At 50.7% G+C, this 20,479-nt stretch overlaps 1 protein-coding gene across 1 annotated transcript in view; it reads right to left on the reverse strand.

The window, feature by feature from the left end:
- The window catches only part of CEP72 (centrosomal protein 72), a gene marked incomplete at both ends in the record, with an annotated part of 34,920 nt that extends 21,526 nt beyond the window's left edge, over positions 1 to 13,394 (reverse strand). The window contains 5 exon segments of the mRNA XM_082623323.1: positions 4,597 to 4,705; positions 7,382 to 7,475; positions 7,477 to 7,560; positions 8,461 to 8,588; positions 13,316 to 13,394. Coding sequence (XP_082479449.1) covers positions 4,597 to 4,705; positions 7,382 to 7,475; positions 7,477 to 7,560; positions 8,461 to 8,588; positions 13,316 to 13,394 — 494 coding nt within the window.
- Positions 13,395 to 20,479: the final 7,085 nt, after the last annotated feature.

The following is a 20,479-nucleotide window of genomic DNA, read 5'->3' on the forward strand; positions in this document are numbered from 1 at the left end:
CAACCTGTAAAAACACAATATCCGCAAATCACAATAAAGCAAAGCACAAAAAAACGAGGTCTGCCTGTCCTGTGTACTCCAGAGCAACCTCTAAAAGTGAAAATAAAAGTATAACTGATATGCTAAGGAAAGAAAATGGAATCATAAAATGATCATTTAAAATCACAAAAGGAAGGAATAGATCAGAAGACAAAAATAGGAACAGAGAACAAGGGCACCAAGTAGAAACAGCGAACACGGCGGCTATTAATCCAACTGTATCAATGACCACTTTAAACATCAATGGTCTAAATGTACCAAGTGGAAGGCAGAGACTGTCAGCGTGGATCAAAATAAAAGGCCCAACTACATGTTACCTAAAGAAACCACTTTAAGTATAAAGACACATAGATTAAAAGTAAATGGATAGAGGAAAATAGACCATGCTGACACCAATCAAAGAAAGCAGAAGTAGCTACATTACTTTCAGACAGAGCTGACTTCAGAGCAGGGAGAGTGATCTGGGATAAAGAGGGGCATGACGTGAGGACAACTGGCCAGTTCTCCAAGAAGACATAACAGCCTCTGACGTGTCTGCGCCTAATAAGACAGCATCAGACTACATGGTGCAAAAACTGATAGAACTCAAGGAGAAATGGATGGATCCACTTCAACACCTCTCCTTTGGAAAGGGGTACATCCAGCAGTCAGAAAGTCACTAAGGACACAGCTGAACTCAGCACCACCCGTCACCTGGATGTAGTGACATCCACCTCATCCAAACAACAGGATACACATTCCCCCCAAGCTCACATGGAACATTCACCAAGATAGAGTCATTCTGGGCCATAAAACACACTTTTACATATTTAAAAGAAAACAAATCATAGGATATTTGTTCTTAGGACACAGTGGAATTAAACTAGTAATAAAATAAATAACAGAAAGACAACTGGGAAATCTCAAAAAACTTGGAGATTAAACAACGTATTTCCAAATAACACGAGTCAAAGAAATCTCAGAAGAAGTATTTTGAACTAAAATATTTCAAAATAAAAATATTTTGAACTAAGTTAAAAAGAAAACACATCTTATCAAAATTTGTGGGATGCAGTGAAAGCAATGCGTAGAAGGAAATTTGTAATGCTGAATGTATATATTAGAACGCAGTAAGCTCCGAAATCAATAATCTAAGCTTCTAGCTTAGGAAACTAAGAAAATAACAAATTAAATCCAAAGCAGGAGGAAGAAAAGAAATAATAAAAATTAGAGCAAAAATCAATGAAACTGAAAATGGGAAAAAAAATCAACCAATCCAAAAGCTAGTTCTTTAAAAAGATCAACAAAATGGAAAAACCTCTACGCCACCAGGTTACCTAAGGAAAAAAAGATGCAAATTACTAATATCAGAATTAAAAGAAGGAGCACAGCAGGAACTGTTCCGTGGACTACAAGAAGATAACAGAGGAACACTATGACACTCTATGCCCACAAATGTGATAACCTAGATGAAATGGAATGGTTCCTGGAAAGACACAATCTACCAAAACCGACACCAGGAAAAATGGATAATCTGAACAGACTGGTATTTATTACAGACTTGAATCAATAATTGATAGCCTCCTAAAACACCAGGTCCAGATGGGTTCATTGGTGAATTTAAGGAAGAAATTATACCAATTCTCTACAATCTTTTCCATAAGACAGAAGCAGAAACAGAGGGAGTACACCCTAACTCATTCTATGAGGACAGCATTATCTTAATACCAGAACCAGCAAAGACAATAAAGGAAACTACAGACCAGTTATCTCCCATGAACACAGATGCAAAAATCCCCAACAAAGTATCAGCAAATTGAGTCCAACAATGTATAAAAAGAAGTCTACACCACAGCCAAGTGGGATTTATTCCAGGTATGCATAGCTGGTTCAATATTTGAAAAAAATCAATGTAATCCATCACATCAACAGGCTCAAGAAGAAAAGTCATATGACCATACCAATAGACGCAGAAAAAGCATTTGACAAAATCCAATACCCATTCACGATAAAAGTGGTCAGTAAACTAGGAATCAAAGGGAACCTCCTCGACTTGATAAAGAACACCTATGAAAGTCCACAGCTAACATCACACCTGGTGGTGAGAAACCAGCTGCTATCCTGCTGAGATCGGGAACAAGGCAAGGATGTCCCCTCTACCCACTGCTTTTAACATTGTACCGGAAGTCCAAGCTAACACAATAAGACAAGAAAAGGAAATAAAAGGTATACAGGTTGGGAAGGAAGATATAAAACTGTCTTTGTTCACAGATGACATACCAACCATCTATGTAGAAAATCTCAAAGAATTGACCAAAAAACAAACAAAAACTCCAGGAACTAATAAGTGACTACAGCAAGATTGTAAAATTCAAGATGTATGGGTCACATTGTGTCCCCTAAAAAAGAGATGCCAAAGTCCCAACACCCCATACTTCAGAATGCGACCTTATTTGGAAATAGGGTCTTTACAGAGGTAAGCGAGTTAAAATGAGGAAATTATGGGGAGCCCTAACCAATACGACTGGTGTCTTTATAAAAAGGGGAAATCTGGACACAGGACAGGCATGCACAATGCGGAGCTCTGTGAAAAGACACAGAGAGAAGACAGCCATATGAAGAAAAGGATTGGACGGAGGCATCTACAAGCCAGGGAACACCGAAGATTGCCAGCAAAGTACCAGGAGCTGGAGTCATAGAATGGATTCTCTCCCAGAAGCCTCCAGAAGGAAGCAACCCTGCCAACAACTTGATTTCAGACTTGTAGCCCAAGAACTGTAAGACAGTAAGTTTCTGTTATTTTAAGCCACCCTGTTTGTGGTACTTTGTCACCATCAGCTGTACACAAGTCAAATACCAGCAATGAACAACTGGAATTTGAAATTTAAAAACCTAAATTAGCCTCAAAAGAACAACATGCTAAGGTATAAATCTAACAAAATAGGTACAACATCTATATCAGGAAAATCACCAACCTCTGATAAATGAAATCAAAGAAGAACTGAATAAATGGAGAGATATTCCATGTTCATGGATATGAAGACTCAATAGTGTCAAGATGTCAGTTTCTTCCCAACTCAATCTGTAATTCAATGCAATCCCAATCAAAATCCCAGCAAGGTAGTTTGTGGATATCGACAAACTAATTCTAAAATTTATACGGAAAGAAAAAGACCCAGAATTGGCAACTCAATATTAAAGGAGGACTAAGTCAGAGGACTGACACCACGTGAGTCACAAAACTCACACAAATGTGGGAGGGGCCAGAAAGCTCTGTGGGGTCTCTTTCATAAGAGAACACCAATTCCATTCATGAGCGCTCCACCTTCAGGACCTCATCACCTCTCGTGGGCCCCATCTCCCAAACCCATCATGCTGGGGGTTAGGATTTCAGCATATGAATCTGGGGTACACAATGCACAGACCATTCTGCAGGGTACCACGTGCATCTGTCTACCCAGCAATCAGTCTGATTTGAAACAGGGAAGTGAGGGGAGGGGAGCTCCAAGGGAGGCATCTGAGGGAAGAGGAGCTTCTAGAGATTTGAAACTGATCTTAGAACAGAAGTTGGCAAAGTATGGCCCACAGGTCAAATCTGACCCACTGCCTGTGTTTGTAAATAAAGTTTTATTGGAACACAATCATTAGTTTATGTATCGCCTATAGCTGCTTTCATACTACAAAGGCAGGGTTTAGAAATTGAAGCACAGATCATATGGTCCACAGAGCTGAAAATATTCTCTCCAGCCCTTTACAAAAAAAAGTCGGCCGACCTCTACATTAGAGAAATTTACAGATGAGCTAAGGCATACAATGCAAGAGAAAGAAAACTGTCAAGAGCCTCAAACAAATCAAAATGGTGTACAAGAAGGAGTATATAATCCTTGTACATCACAAGCAAGGTAAAAAACACCACTGACTGGCTTCTACCCTTTAGAATCAACCACACACATGAAGGCCATATGCTTTCAGAACACATTTAAACACTACCCACCCCAACAATCTAAAGTTAGACATAAAGATGCAGCTGGCAGGAGCTGGGAGGTGGTGAGAAGCCGGGCACAGGCTCCCACAGCCCAGCCGAAGCAGAGCGGGAGCCCTGGCACAGGGCTCCGAAAGAGAACGCGGGCGGAAACGAGCAGAGCCCGAGCACTAGCACCGCCAGGGTGGGGAAGAGGGGGCTCCGGCAGCCGTCGGATCTGCGCCAAGTGCTCACGTCCAGAAATAGCAGAGTCTGCACCGTGTAGAGATCAGACAGCAACGGAAACAGAACCTGGAAGCAGACACAATTACAGAAGGGAAAGAGGCTGCCTCTGAGGAGCGGGCCAGGGGTAGAGAGAAAGGACTGCTGCCTCTCACCGCAGGCCTTTTGTGCCACATATTTTACATCCATTACTTTAATACACATTGTAAATATTTTTTAAAATACCATATAGAAAATGTGGACGACAGGAAGAGAGGCTGTCCCACAGTCTCCTCGATCCCCAGCTGGTAACCAGCGCTTCTCCCCACGCTCCCCGGGATGTCTGTCCTCTAGGTGGCAATCAGCACTTTAGTTAATACCACTCCTGTTCATACCTTTCGACTCTGAAAACAGCTGGGAAGCTCTGCTTTGAGTCCAGCGATTCCTCCGAAGCAAAATGCAGCCGGGATGCTTTCCGCTCACTCTCCCTCACAGGGCGGTCATCTAGGGAGGAGATGCCGCAGGGGAACTAGCAGACCACGAGGCAGGTGGCAGGGCCCAACACCAAACCCCGCGGTGTGCCTGCCGGCCTCCCCTCAGGACTAAAGGTGCCCCCTCGCCCAGCCAGCCACACATGGCGTGTGATCAGGACTGCCATCCCTTGTTCTGGGGACCTTCCCTCCCCTTAGGGCTGACCCCACCACGGCATCCCCCAGATCACTGGGCAGACCCAGGAAAGCAAGGCTGGGCTCCGGGGGCTACATCTGGTTTCCCAGCAATGCTGAGCGCTGACTCCCAGAGGGCCAGCCGCTCGCACCAGGCTTGCACCTCAGATGCCCCGGAGGCAGGAAGGGAAACACACACGCAAGTTCTCACGCGGGCCCTTCCTTCTCATCTCCTCTTAACGCACATCCTGGGTGCTGGGCGAGGCTCCCAAACCACACTGAGCACCCCCCAGCAAGTGCCCATGGGTGAGGAGCCTGAATACACTGGAGAGAAGACGCCCTGGCCATGTGCTGGCGCCCAGGGTTTACATCCTCAGGTCCTCGGGACCAGAACAGGAGACAGAGCCAAGTTTAAAGTGTCCCCGCGTGTGCCCTGGGCCCAAGAAGACCCTACTCGTCCACAACCGCACCTCCTCAGAAGCACCTGAGGGGGGCTCCCCTCACCAGCGCCGGAGCTCGGCCCTCGGGGGTGGCTGCCACAGAGCTCCTAGGGAGCACAGAGCCCACGGCACCCCGGGAGGTGCACCAGCTCAGTGAGAAACGAGGGAACGAGGAGGTGCCCAGTACCCACTTCCACAGGTGTGGCCACCGCACAGCAGCCCCGCCCCGCACGTGGGACGCCTCCAGCAGCCCCTCTGTCCTCTCAGGGACGCCATCCACCACACACCAGCCTGGGGCCTCCCGTCTCACGGCCTGGACGCTGCCTTCGTGCCGACAACACATGACTCTACTTGCCCAGCCTGAACTTTGCTTCTGCGTCAGTTCCATGTCCCTTACTCTGAGCATCCTTCTCTGGACGGTTCCGCTCTAAATTCAAACTCGATATGACTAAAATCAGATGCAAACCCACCTTCTCCCCCAGACCACATGCTCTCCTCACTGCAGCCCTCTCCCAGACCCCGGCCCAGGGCGCCCCCAGATCACTCTGGCGGCACCCTGCTGGGAGACAGGGCCTTCCTAGGGTCCCCCACTCCCGCACTGACTGACTCCAGTTATGTTCCCGCCTCACGTTTGAAAGCACCTTTCACGTGTGGGAAGGCTCTCACAACCCCTTCTCTACAGGAGCAGTCTAAGACTGAATTTACAACTTTCATCAGAAATGGAAACAAATGATTTAAGACTGAAGACTGCAAAAGCTTTCCGTAAGGATTGTCATGCTTCTGAAAAAGAGTCCAATTCAATTGTTTATAGGATGCTTAACAGTCAAATAAAAGTTAGAACACAAGCACTTAATCCTCCCAAATATCTAAAAATTAACATTAAATGTTGAAATTCTAAGTAGGTTTGAAACTAAACAGCGTGCCTCTGGGGGTCGGTGCCCCTAGGCCCAGGCAGGCACAGCCTAAGGGTGTGGCCAGGCTCCCCAGAGCTCACGGCCCGCCAGGACCGGGGTCCAGGAGGTAAGCCAACGCACGCGCGCAGCTGGGGTGTTCATAAGACAAGCTTTGTGCAGCTGAGAGGTGCAGCCGGTGGGGTGTCTACAGGCCCTGGTAGACCCTGAAAGGATAAGAGCCATGGTCTGCCCACCAGAGTGCCAAGCATTTACCTGATAGATGCTGCCATGATGTGGGTCTCATTTTGGTTTGGATAGCTCAGTGCCTGGGAGGTGGAGACGCCCTGAAAGCCCCCCAGCCTCCCCAGGCAGTCAAGGGCCCTCAGGACGGAGAACACGCCATGATCACTGGGGGCATGGAAGGACCACCCTCCTCCAGTCAGACACCGCTGCACCACTAATCAGTACTTCACACAGGAGGACCCAGGCCCGAGATCTAAGCCCCTCCTTCCCCGGGGCTTCCACGGCCGGCATGCCCTCGGGCTCAAGCGCCAGCTCTCTCCCCGGGAAGTGCGACATGGGGGCGGGGGGGTGGTATTAGCAGTGCCCTGGCCACACTGCTCACAGCGCAGTGGCCCCTGAGAGCCGGGACAGTGGGTGGGAGATGCTGCGGCTTCCCCAAGCACAACCCTCCTGATTGGGCATTGCTGGTGGGCACCCCGGTCGCTCGGCCTGCGAGCCGGAGAGATCCGGTTCTTCTAAGGCTACAGGCCGCTGAGCCAAGGTGGTAACTGCACCTGCCAACAGGACCTCACACTCTCTCGTGTCTGTCACCTGGGGAGGGCGTGGCACAATGAACTTCTCGCCCGTGTCCTCCCAGGTGGACGTAAAACCAGGTTGAACCCAGCTGTCCAGCTGAGCCTGAGACGATGCCCAGGAGACCATGCCAGGAAACAGGGCACCAGGAACAGCTAGAAAGCAGAGCCAGCCCATGCCTGTGCCCGTGGCCCAGCAGCCACCTGTGGCCGCAAGGAAGGGGCTCCCTGCCACCTTCCAGGCAGCTCTCCTGTGAGAGGAGGAAATCAGCTTCCCTTTCCAGAAGGGTCAACAGCGCCATCACCCCAAGAACACGAGACACCCCTCGGGCAGCACCACGCGAGGCCAGGAGCGCGGCCGGCCTACCCAGCTGCCGGAGCCGCGGGAGCATGCGCACCACGAAGAGGCGGTGGTCCGCCCTGCTCTCCACCACGGGGTCCAGCCGGAAGTCCACTTCCGCGCGCTCCGTTAAAGACCTCCGCCAGCGAGGAGATGCGGTTGTGGTGGACGCTGAGACGCTCCAGCGCCGCCAGGTACTCGATGCCCTGCCAGGACAAACACGGCAAGGCAGCCATGAGCACGAACCAGCCCCCAACCTCACAGACGCGCTCGAAACGCACACGCGCCATCACCGGGAGAGCAAGGGGGGGAGGCGTGCTGCGTACCCACGGTGAGGCGGCCGCGCGGGCCGACCGCGGGGAGAGGCCAGCCGACGCCCGCGAGGCCGCAGCACCGCCGAGCTGAGCCCCCCGCACACGCTTCGCGCCCTCCGCACGCAGCCCTGTCCACGGAAGAGCCGCTGCTCCCGTTTCACAGCCCAGAGGATGGGGCTGAGGGATGAGCCAGCGCTGGTGCAGCCCGGACCGACCGGCACCCGCACGGACTCTGAGCGGCTCCTCCCCGCGGTCAGGGGCACTGACGGCCGGCCTTCCTCCCCGCACGAAGTCCCGCAGTGTCCGCAGGGCGGTCCCACCCGCCACCGCCCGGGTGACTTCCTACTCCCTCACGAGGACCAGCGCCCGCCCAGCGCCTGCCGTGTCAGGCACGCAAGCCATGCGAGGGCCCGAGGCCGCCAAGAGTCAGACTTAAACAGATGTGAAGCTCAGTGTGGATGAAGAAAACGACAGCTGATAAAGGATGAAGGGTGACTGGCATGCACACATTCGTCTTTCGGGCCTTATTTCCTTTACAGATACAACCATCTTCATCAGAGATCTATGACTTGTTAAAGTAAAGTAGTTCGAAGACATAATGTGATGCCTAAGAAATCCAGCTCACAGCAAACAGAAGAAAATCAGCACAAGACTTACAATCACCGTTAAGTGTATGGCTTACAAGCATTATAAGCATAGTCATAAAACAGACTGCCTTTTTTACCATAAATGTACTACCCACTGCTATTGACAGCAATAAATTTTCTTTCAAGAAACAAACCTAAAACTTACCTCTAGACTAACCAAGGAGTTTCGTGAGAGATCTAGAGATTTTAGACCTGTTAAATTCATCAAAGAATTTCCTAGGTGAGAAATCTTTTCTTGGTAAGTTCCAGGAATAGATAATGACCGAAGTTCAGCTAAGAGTAGAAAATTAAGAGATTTTAACTTTATTATTTTATTGAAAATAAATTACTGCAATAATTTATTCTCTCTCCAAAACCCTCTCGCCAGGAAACCCTCCTAAGGGGGTTCCCACTTCCACAACTGACTGCTCAGCCCCATTGCCTGTGGGCCTCTGTGCAGGGATCGCAATCTGAAACCCACCCGGCGGCTGACCTGGCCACCCGCGCTGTTACAGGTGAGGGCCAGCTGCACACGAGGTGCACCGAACACCTCTACGTGGCACACCCAGTAAGCAGCCGTTAGACAGACATCACTACAAAAGTAAGCCTCTGTAATGAAAAAGACACTGTGTCTGGATGCACCAGTATCTTCCCAGGAACTTTTGTTTTAAAACACATCTTGATTACATATGAAACTGGATTTTGGGCTTCTAGTTCCAGACAAGACAGAGGAGACACATTTCACCCTATTCCTCCCCATTTATTAGACCTAAAAACCCTGGACAAGAACACGGAAAGCAACTCTGAGGCGTGGTGACTCTGAAGCATGGGGACTGTCTAGGGACCTGAAGAAAAGGGTCAAGCACTGAGGGTTGGTTTTGTTCTGTCTCCTGTACATCCCAATCTGAGTGCAAGAGAAGCTGGCCACCCAGAAACACCTACCAAAAGATATGGGTAAGCCTGCTGTCCGTGGTCAAAGGACCAGGAGGGGTGGCCTTGCAGGACAGACTCCTGACAACCTCAGCCCCACTCCAGCCCAACGCCAAGAAAAAAAAAAATGTACCTCGTACACCTGGCCTCGCACAGTGGCCAGCACCAGGACAGTGTGAGTGGACATGACTACTGCCCTGGACTGGCTGTAACGAGGCATCTGCAGATGCTATGTGTGTGGCAGGGGCCTGGCCACCACCTCAGCAACAAGGCAGCACCCAGGCAGTGCCAGTACTGAGTAACGAGATTTAAATAGGAAGCAGAGTCCCAATCAAAATGACCAATCAAAAATGATCAAGAACTAGGAAAATCTCAATCTGAATGAGAGAAAACAATCAATAGATACCAATAATGAGATGACAGAAATTAGAATTATCTAACAAGGATTTTAAAGTAACTGACATACAAATATTTCAATGAGCAATTATGAACATGATTGAAACAAGAAAATAGGGATGCTTGGCAAAGAAACAGAAGATGTAAAGAAGAAACAAACAGAAATTTCAGAAATGAAAAATACAATAACTGAAAGAAACAAAAAACCATGGGAGCAGCTCAATAACAGAATGGAGATGACAGAGGAAAAAATTCAAAGGAGAAAATGCAAAGATAAACTGAACAAAATTGTCCTATCTAACCACCAGAAAGAAAACAGACTTTAAAAAACTGAACAGAGCCTCAGGGGCCTGTGGAAGAAGAAAAAGCAATCTAACATTCATGTCATTGGGGTCCCAGTGGAGATCCAATCAGAGTTTCAAGAAGAAAAGAAAAACAGTATGGCTAAAAATAAAAAATTTTAAGTTAAAGAAATAATGGCTGAAAACTTCCCAAATTTGGCAAAACACATAAACCTACATGTTCAAGAAGTTGAGAAAACCCCAAACAGAATAAAGGCAAAAACTGACACATCAGAATCAAACTTCTGAACACTAAAGACAATGAAAGAATCTTGAGAGCAACCAGAAAGAGAGGCATTACCCAGAAGGAGAAACAACTCCCATGGCAGGGAGTTACTCCTCAGAAACCATGGTGCTGAAACAAAGGAAGTGCTCTCACATTTTTCCATTGCTGAAAGAAAAGAACTTTAAACTCAGAAATCTATATCCACCAAAAACAGCCTTCAGGACTAAAGGTGAAATATAGATATTCTCAAATGAAGAAACACTAAGAGAATCTGTCACCAGCACACCTCCCTAAGATAACTGCTAAAAAAAGATCTTCAAACATTAAGGAAAGATAAAAGAAGGAAACCTGGGACATCAGGAATGAAGAAAGAATAATGAAACAGGTGAACATGTGGGTCAACGTTTCCTCCTAAGCTATTTAAACTGTTGGATGACTATAAAAAGAAAAAGTCATATCATTACTGTAGTTCTCAGGTATGCAGGGGAAATGTCTAGACACCTAAATTATAAAGTGGGAAGATAATGAAACCTAAATGGTGGTAAAATTTCTATACTCACCTGACGTGGTAAACCGTTCACACAAGTAGACTGTGTTAAATCACATACTGCATACTGTAATTTGTAGAGCAACCACTAAAAAAGCTATACAAAGAGATATGCTCAGAAATATAATAGATAAATCAAAATGGAATACTAAAAAATACTCAAGTAAACCACAGGAAGGCAGGAAACTGGAAACAAAAGAAGAAAAAACAAAGGGAACAAACAGAAAAAAAATAAATAAATGGCTCACTTAAGCTCTGCTGTATTAACACATTAAATGTAAATGGTCTAAATACACTATAAAAGATAGAGACTGGCACTGTAGATTAAAAATGATATACAGTATACACTGTCTACAAGAAACTCATTTCAAATATTATGATATAGGTAGGTTTAAAGATAAAATAGCACATAGATGGGTAAAGACATACCCTGCAAACACCAAACCAAAGAAAGCTGGAGTGGCTACACTAATATCAGATAAAGTGGATATCTCACTGTAGAAAATTATCAGGGATAAGGAGGAATAATACTACATATGCTACAAGGGTCACCTCAACAAGAAGACATAAAAATTCTAAATATGTATGCACCAAATAGCACAGCTTTGGTGCATACATATTTAGGATCTTTAAGTGAAAAGAAAAATAGACACATCCACAATTAGAGTCAGGGGTCTCAATACCCCTCTTCTGGTAATTAAGAGAATCACTAGACAGAAAATCAGCAAGGATATAAAAGAATTGAACAACGTCACAAGTCAACAAGATCAAATTGACATTTATATAACACTCCAGGCAATGACAGAGTACACATTCTTTCCAAGTGCACTTGGAACATTATAGACCAGATCTTGGGCCATAAAACAAACTTCAAATTTAAAACAATTAAGATCATACAGAGTATGTATTCTGACCATAATGGAATCACACCAGAATCAATAACAAAAAGAAAAAAATACCAAACTAGGAAAACCTCCAATCACACAAAAATGAAAAGAACACACTTCTGAACAATCCATAGGTTAAAGAGGAAGTCAAGGGAAATAAACAAACACAGTGAACTAAATGAAAATGAAAATACAACATAACAAAACTTGTGGATTCAGCTAAAGTTGTGCTTAGAGGGAAACTTATAGCACTAAAATGTTTATATTATATTAAAAAAGGTCTCAAATCAGAAATCTAAACTTTCATCTCAAGAATCAAGAAAAAGAAGAGCAAAATAAATGCAAAGCAGCAGAAAGAAGAAAATTATACAGAATACAGAATCAATGAAATTTGTTTTTGTTTTTGTTTTTGTTTTTGCGGTACGTGGGCCTCTCACTGTTGTGGCCTCTCCCGTTGTGGAGCACAGGCTCCGGACGCGCAAGCTCAGCGGCCATGGCTCACGGGCCCAGCCGCTCCGCGGCATGTGGGATCCTCCCAGACCGGGGCACGAACCCGTGTCCCCTGCATCGGCAGGCAGACTCTCAACCACTGCACCACCAGGGAAGCCCCGAATCAATGAAATTTCAAACCAGAAAACCAATGGAGAAAAAACAAAAGTTGGCTCATTGAAAAGATTAATGAAATTCATAAACCTCCAGAAAGACCAAGAAAGAGAAGACAGAGATGACCAGTAACATGGACCAGAAGAAGGGTATCACTACAGACCCCAGAGACATTAATAGGCTAATAAGGAAATACCACAAACTCTACACACATAAATTTAACAACTTAGATGAAATGAACCAGTTTCGCAAAACCCCAGACAACTATAACTCACCTAAGATGAAGGTGATGATACAAACAGTTCTCTAATGACTAGAGAAACTGAATTTGTCATTTAAAAGCTTCAAATACAGAAATTTCCAGGCCCATAAGGTTTCACTGGAAAACTCCATCAAACGAAGAAGAATCGGCACCAATTTCACACTCTCTCTTCTGGAAAACAGAAGACGGGGCCATTTACCAACTATTTCATGAGTTGGGCATTACGTGGATGACAAAACTAGACAAAAACAGGAAAACGGAAAACTAGCGACCCGTATCCCTCAGGACATGGGCCCACAGATGCCCAGCACAGGAAGAGCAGGGTCCGGGACACCCTGGAGTCCTACAAAAGGAGGGCACGCTCCTCCTCCAGACACGAAGGCGCTCCAAGCTTTTTCAGAAAATCAGCCTAACGCACCTTATTAACGGGGAAAGAAAGCCCAAGTGACCTTATCAGTCAAGGCGAAAAGCACTGGCGCAAGGGCTCAGCAAACCCGGCTCAGAAGAGCGCCCCGCGGGCAGTCTGCGGGGGCGAGCTTGGCCCCCACCTCTCCGGGGACTCGGCTCGGAACCCCAGCCCCTCCCCCACCCTCCCCCACTTCGGGCCCCCCCAGGCCTGCCCCCTCACGCCCCACCGCTGCTCCGGGCTCCCCACCCGCTCCCGGCCTGCCCCGCAGCCCACCCCTCACCCTCGCCCCGCCAGGCCTGCGACCGTTCGGGAACCGCGGTCGCGTTTCGGCACCTCTGGCCCGACCGGTCCGCCGACACCTCGGCGGGAGGCTCGCGCCCCCGGCCAGCGCCGCCCACCCGTCCGCCGCCCGCCGCGCACCCAGGCCGCGGTGAGGCGCCAGCCCGGTCTTTCCCCGGATCTTCTCTTCACACAGAGCCAGCCGCCCCGCCGGCGCCATTCTTTCAAACGGCGCACACCTGTCCGCGCCTGCGCGCTGTGGCTGCCGACGGCCGAGGCGCGGGGCCAGGATCCAGGTGGGACCGCAGGGGCGGGGGTCGGGGGGGCGGATCGAGGCCGAGGGGGTGGGGAGGGGCCAAGGACCTCTGCGGGGTGCGGGGTGCGGGGTGTGAGGAAGTGGACGAAGCTGCCGGGAGGAAGCGTTAGGGGAAGTCGGTGCCCGCCCCAGGGCTTACCTGGGGACTCGCCGCCCTTGGAGACCTCGCCTCACCTGGGCACCTGCCCCACCTGGGGACCCTCCCCACCCCCAGATTCGCCTGCGTCCTGGGCTGCGGGCGCCCCAGGTTCTGCGCGAGGGCTCCTCACGTGGGGTCGCAGTGCTCTCCCGCCGCGGTCAGGTGACTCAGCGGCAGCGGGTCCTGCTCTAACCCCATCCTCAATTAGGTGATGAAGTCGGGGGTCTGGCCTTGAGACTCATCAGCTGACCGAGGGGTTCACGGCGTGTCCGGCTCCCTGGGCCCTTTGTGGAGCACCTTTAGGGAAGACTTCCCTACGGTCTGGATCTGCCCCAGCCAGCTCGAGCCCTGGGGGTGCCCCCTCCCTCCCGGGTCACCCCAGAGGGTGCCCCTACTGCCCCTCACCCCAGATTTGACTGGCCTGTTGGCAACATCCCCTGGCATGTCACAGCCTGGGTGGTGGCATAGGGGGGTGTAGGTGGGCTTGTAGGGTCAGGGGTGAGGGGCAGTGGTGTAGACAAGGGAAGTATGGCAGAGGGTGTAGGGGAGACTACGGGGTGTGCGCAGGGGCTGGCGGGGGTGGGCATCAGGGTGCCTGAGTCTCTCCTGAGCGGGGCGGGGCTTCAAGCCTGCTGCACCAGGCCTGTGGGGCTGTGCCATTTACGGAGGCTGGCAAGCACTCAGCGATATTTTGAGTCTGGATTGCCAAGTGACTGCCCACAGTTCCAGGCGATATATTGCCATCATCTCACTTCCTACAAGACCGTGGAGGGACTCGGGCGCACCCGAGGGCCAGCATGTGGTCACCGACCAGGTGTCCCCTGAGTGGAGCTGGTGCAGCCAGGAGGCTAGAAACTAAGCAAATATCCAGGTTCTCAGAAGTAAACGGAAGCAAACAAAAGGCTTCTGTCGCTGTCCGCCCCCCCCCCACCACGAGAAAAGCGGCTTGTCAGCCAGGGCACAGCCCACACGCCAAACACTGCTGCTTCCTCCTGCTGCGGTCACTTCAGGCCGGGCAGCCCAGTCTCAAGGCCTCTACAGCTTTCTAGAACATTCCAGCGAGGCTTCCAGGCCCCTCAGCCTTGAGCCAGAGTCGGTCAGTCCATCCAAGGGAGAAGGCTGGTTACAGAGACGGAGACCCAAGGACAGGCCCACGTCGGTCCCGCGGACAGCTGGGCAGCTGGGCCTGGAGCATCTTGGACGTTCCCTACTCTGATTCCCTACTCTCCCTCGGCTGGGAGGGGGCGGGGGCAGGAGGAGAAGGGGCAATCTCCCACCTTCCCCCAGAGAGCGGAGCTGTCCAGGCCCCAGAACCAGAGCGGCTGTGGCGCTGGCCACGCACTCCAGGAACTGTGTGAGCTCTCATGTCACCACCTCTCCACCCTGGGGTGAACGCCAGCATGGTCACTTCACCCACGAGGAAACATCAGTCAGCTGGGTGCGACCAGACTGAGAATCAGTGTCAGACCCGAGCCCAGCCCTGGGTTGCTTCTGCACCAGGCCCTCCAAACGGGAGGCAGGGAGCCTCTGGGAGCCTGAAGGCAGACCCACACGACCACGGCTCCAGACACCACTGAACTCACACACACACCCGTTCACACTCACACACCCTCACACTCACACATCCTCACAAACCTCCGACAATCGAGCTCCAACTCGGACGACCATTCCCCGGCCAGATGGCAGGAACACACCCTGGTCACACGCAAGGCACTGCCCAGAAGCCAGTGCTCTTTGGCCTCAGCCTCCACCCTGGACCAAGTGAGAAGCATCTGATCAAGGACAGCTGCTCACTGGTTCTGATGCTTATTCGTTCACAAACGTTGAACAAAAGAGCCTTTTCCCGGCTGTTTTTCTACACAAGATCCGTACCGACATGTGTGACTTGTCAATGCATCATTTTACCAACTAACCTCTATCCAAAGTGTGACGTGAGACAGAGTGTGAGGACCTTCCTGCGGCTGTTGGAAGGTAAACAGGGGCAAGAGTGGGCGGGGGCTCATGTAAGCATCCTACCATCGTGACTAGCTCATCTGAACACAGAGGACGGGGTTTGTGTTCACCTGCGAGTGTAAACACTTGTATCTAGCTGAGCTATCAGTTAAGATGCAAGTAAAACCCAGCTGGGGCGGACCTGATGTAAGGACACCCGGCTGGAGTCCCCAGGGTGGGCTGGCTGGCTGGCAGCCAAACCTCTGTCCTGGACACTCGGCCACACAGCTCACTTCCCAAGAGGCACGATCCTTCCCCGCTGCGTCCAGCGAAGACTCCTGTTTCCATGCCTTGCCTGCAGAGCCCATAGCCCGAAAGGTCTCCCGTCCTGCTGGCCTGGGCCATCCCCAGAGCTCGTGAGCCGCGTCCGTGCCCAGCGGGGCTTCAGCCGGGAGGAGGAAGCAGGGGCCAGCTCTCCCTGCAATTGTTGACCCTAGAAACCTGAGAATTCTCAGGACAATGGAGACTTCCCACTCATCCTGAACGTAGGGAGGCAGGACAACCGGGCCTGACTTTCTGCGCTGCAGCAGCCTGGGGCGAGCAGCAGCCACTCACAGGCAGGCCCCGGCTCCACCTGGACAGCCCCTCAGGCGCCCACCCCGGAGAAGCAGCACAGGTGATGCTGGGTGCACCTAGCACCTTCCAGGTGGGAGCTGCCCCTGTGCACACACGCTGCCCCCGCCCCTCGCACAACTGCTCACCGACGGGGGAGATACAGGGATGAGGGGCACACCTCAGCCATGATCCCAGGGTCCCCAGCCCTCCTGAGGACGAGGCCACCTCCGTCAGGTCTGGGGAACTGCGGCCTTCTCCCCACCTCTGAGGCTCTAGTGAGTGCAGGGCTCAGGGGCCCTTTGGACCAGGCAGATTATGGCCAGGGTAACCCGGCCTCGGAGGCCTGCTCCCCACCCTGGTCCTTCCCCGCCGGCCTATTTCAGCCGCCCTAACTGCTTCCCGAGAGCTCGCCTGCACTGACCCTGTAGATCCCAATACCGCCCTGCCTGCTACCGCTACACCGGTTCCTGTTGGACTCAGAGTCCTCACCTGGCAGAGGCTGGCAAGCACACGGCAAGAGGCCAGGCTCTGCCGTGCTTCTGTGGGTCATTGGTTACATCCGCTTTATGGTGGGCAGCATGGAGGGCAGCAAGTGGGGCTGAGACCCAGGCGCTCAGGTTCAACAGTGCAGCTGGAGGCGGGGCCTGTCGTGAGGGGGCCAGCCCACCCGTGCTCACTCTGAGGGGCCGTGGGCAGGCTCCCTGGCTCTTGTGTCCGGGGCAAGCTGCTCTCCGAACCGAGTCTTCTCATCTCTAGAAAAAGATTAACAGGGCTTTTGAGGGGATGGGTGGTTCGCAGCCCTCTTCAACCTTGTCTAGTTCCAATGGAGAGGGTGGAGAACCTCTTACATCTCTTACAGCTACGGTTGGCCACTTCTGGCTGATAAGAAGTAAGCGTGAGGCTACGGTGGCATTTTGGGGTAAAGTTTTGATATTCTTGGAAAAGAGATAAGTGTAGGTGACATGCCAGGACCCCCTTCTTCTTGCCTTGACACAGTTGTGATGGCTGGAGCTGCAGCAGCCATCTTGGGACAATGAGGGGGTAAGAAACTGGCATCGCAGAGGTGCCCAACATGGGCTCCAAACCAGTGCCAGTCCTTGAACCTCCAGCCTCCTGGCTCAGTGAGAAGAGCCTAGTGAGTGTGACCATTGCTGCAGCTGAAGGCATTCCCACCCGGCCCTGGGGTCTGCCGAGGTAGCAGATGAAAAGTGTGTGGCATAGACTGGACAAGTCAAGAATATTCATAGGACATGGGACATACGGCAGAAGTGTAGAGGCGACTGTGCCAAAGGAAGACTCCCTTTCCACTCGGGGGAGACAAGGCATGGTCCCAGAGGAAGAAGGGGAGGGGGCGTGGAGCCGTGTGTTTCCAGCAGAAGAGTGGGGAGTAAGAGGCCCCCACGTGGCCCCAGGCTCAGTCAGAGAGGAGGAGCCGGACGGGGCGGACCCGTCACTCCCTCTGCCCAGGGGTCCAAGTGTGGCTCCGAGTGGGGGTCCAGGTGCTTCGTGTAGATGATGGAGCAGATCAGGGCGAAGTACAAACAAAACTTGAAATTTAACTAACTGGTTTCCCAACTACAAAGTGAGTGAGAAATCTGAAGCCACCCTCCTGCCCTTTGTCATTTGTAATGATCAACAGTTGAAATAAATAGGGATGCAACCCCCAGAGCGCAGACTAAACCCAGGTAGTATCAGAAAAACAAAAGTGGAAGGAAATCTTTGCCTTCAGGAAGCTTACAGTTTACTGGATAGTGTGTACTTGAAAAGGCTATTTTGGGAAAATTTTTGTGAAACTGAAAAATGCCCCCTTCACCCAAAGAATCCATGCACAACCCTTGGGACCTCTGACTGTTACCTTATATGGCAAAAGATGAGATTAAGTTAAGGATCTTGGGAGGATTTTATCCTGGATTATCTGGATGGGCCTTAACGCAATCACAGGAGACAGAAAAGAAGACACAGACGCTACACACGCTCCGGATCCCACGAGGCAGAGGTTGGCATGACGAGGCCATGAGCCCAGGGACACCTGGAACCCCAGCACCTGGAAGAGGCAGGAAGGACCCTCCCCAAGACCCTGCGGAGGGAGAGTGGCCCTGTGACACGGGTGCCTGTCTGCGTGGTCATGGCGAGCCTGCACGTGAGCCGCTGAGAAGAGGCTCCACAGGGTCCTGAGTCCTCTCACGTCTCAGGGGCTCCTGGAGGAACCGGGAGGCCCCAGGCAGGCCCTGTGTCCGCTCTGCCTGCCAGCGAGAGGGGGCTTTGTCAGCCATGGAGTCTTGATGGGGCGTTTCCTGGGCCAGCGACCACCACGGGGTGAGGGGCATCGCTTCTCACGCGCTTGTTTCCCGACCTCAGCTCCTCACACGGAGGGAGACCAGCTCCCAAGAGACCCTGGACCCTGGAACACCGGAATGGAGGGGAAGGTCACTTTATCACTGGCCTGCTGCAGACGGGCCCAGGAGCACACTTCCTGGGGCTGGGTCCCCTGCTGGAATCGTATCACCTGAAGTGTGCACCTTCCTCGGGACCCCAGGGAAAAGGCTGACTGTCTCCTGTGGATTATCTGCTGTTTTCTGTACTATTTAACCTCAAATAACCATTTTCAGAACTCAGCCTCTGTTGCCGATTTCGATCAAAGGCCTCTTTTCAGTCTCAAGAAGCAGGAAGCAATATCCTTTCAAAAACCAATTCGCCACATATTTTGGCTCATTAAATAAATAGTTTTACTCTGGACCCAGTTGATTTTTCAGGGAGTAAACAAGGGGTTGACTCACCTGTTTGCAGCCCCTGTCCTCCCGGACCTTTGAAGTCCCTGGGAGGCACCTCCGCCTGGCCCGCGAGTGGGGTCCGGCCACACCCCGCAGATACACACCTGAATCCTCACCAATTTCGCAAAGGGTTAGAAATGGGCTTTTAATTTGCTGACACACCCTCTGCTCGGAGCCCCAAGCGGGGTGCACAGCATGACACGCCCTGCAGAGAAACTGCCAGAAGGATGAAAAGTGCCCCGGAAACCACTGAGGGGGCAGGACGGGACGCGGCGCTGGGCAGGTCCCGGCTTTCACTGGGGGCGTTTGAGCCAAGAGCTGACAAGCTGAGGTTAGCTGTCCACACCGTGGGCCCCGCGGGAAGGTGTGGGCAGAGAAGAGCCGGGCGAGGTCGCCGTGGCCGGCACAGGCGGGGGAATCTCGTCCGCCCCAGGGCTGCACTGCACCGCCGGCGCCAGCCCCTCTCGAAGCCAAAAAGCCAGATCAGTACTTGTTCCCCTTCTACCATTTGCTTCTCCTCGCCCGAGTGACGTTTCTGCTGACCCTCATTGACCCTCCACTGCCCCACTTAACCTCCTGGTGCCTTTGGTCTTTACCCATGTCTGGACAGACCCACAGGGTACAAAGCCAAATGGCAGGTGTTACACAAAAACGTATTTCATTTAGTTTTTTAAAATAAACGTCGGATCAGTTATTTAAGTAGTCAAAGGGTTGGTTTCATACCCTTGAGTAGAAATATCTATAGGTATTGGAAGAATAAATAATTAAATTGCGAGTAGGAATCCAAAGAAGCAGAATAGACAAAGAGTTGAAATATGTAAACAGATATCTTTCAATTTTTAGTAGTTTTCAATTTTGTTGTTTACACATTGATAAGTTGATTTATTATTTTTGGTGAATATTAACTGGATTCTTTAAGTGGTTCATTTTCTAATTCTTGAAGTGAACGTGGAACTGGTTTATGGGATAATTTCTAACCCACACGAAAAGTTGTGTGTCATTAAATTCAGCTAACACATCAGAAGGACATAGTAGAAAGCAGATGAAGACCATAACCTAACATTCAAAAGGAGCTAAAGAGAAACAAAATGATAGGGCTTTCCTGGTGGCACAGTAGTTAAGAATCCGCCTGCCAATGCAGGGGACGTGGGTTCGGGCCCTGGTCCGCGAAGATCCCACATGCCTCGGAGCAACTAAGCCCGTGCGCCACAACTACTGAGCCTGCGCTCTAGAACCTGCGAGCCACAACTACTGAAGCCCACACGCCTAGAGCCCGTGCTCCACAACAAGAGAAGCCACCGCAGTGAGAAGCCCGCGCACTGCAACAAAGAGTAGCCTTCGCTCGCGGCAACTAGAGAAAGCCTGCGTGCAGCAACAAAGACCCAACGCAGCCAAAAATAAATAAATTTTTTTTTTTAAAAAAGAAAGAAACAAAGTGATAGAAACCATGAAAGAACAACATAATTTAGAACTAGGACAACTTAGAAGTAAAGTGATTGGAGAAAGTGAATATTTGAAAACAGACGACCAAA

Source organism: Mesoplodon mirus (assembly GCF_964341445.2).
Source record: "Mesoplodon mirus genome assembly, chromosome: 5".
NCBI lineage: Eukaryota > Metazoa > Chordata > Mammalia > Artiodactyla > Ziphiidae > Mesoplodon > Mesoplodon mirus.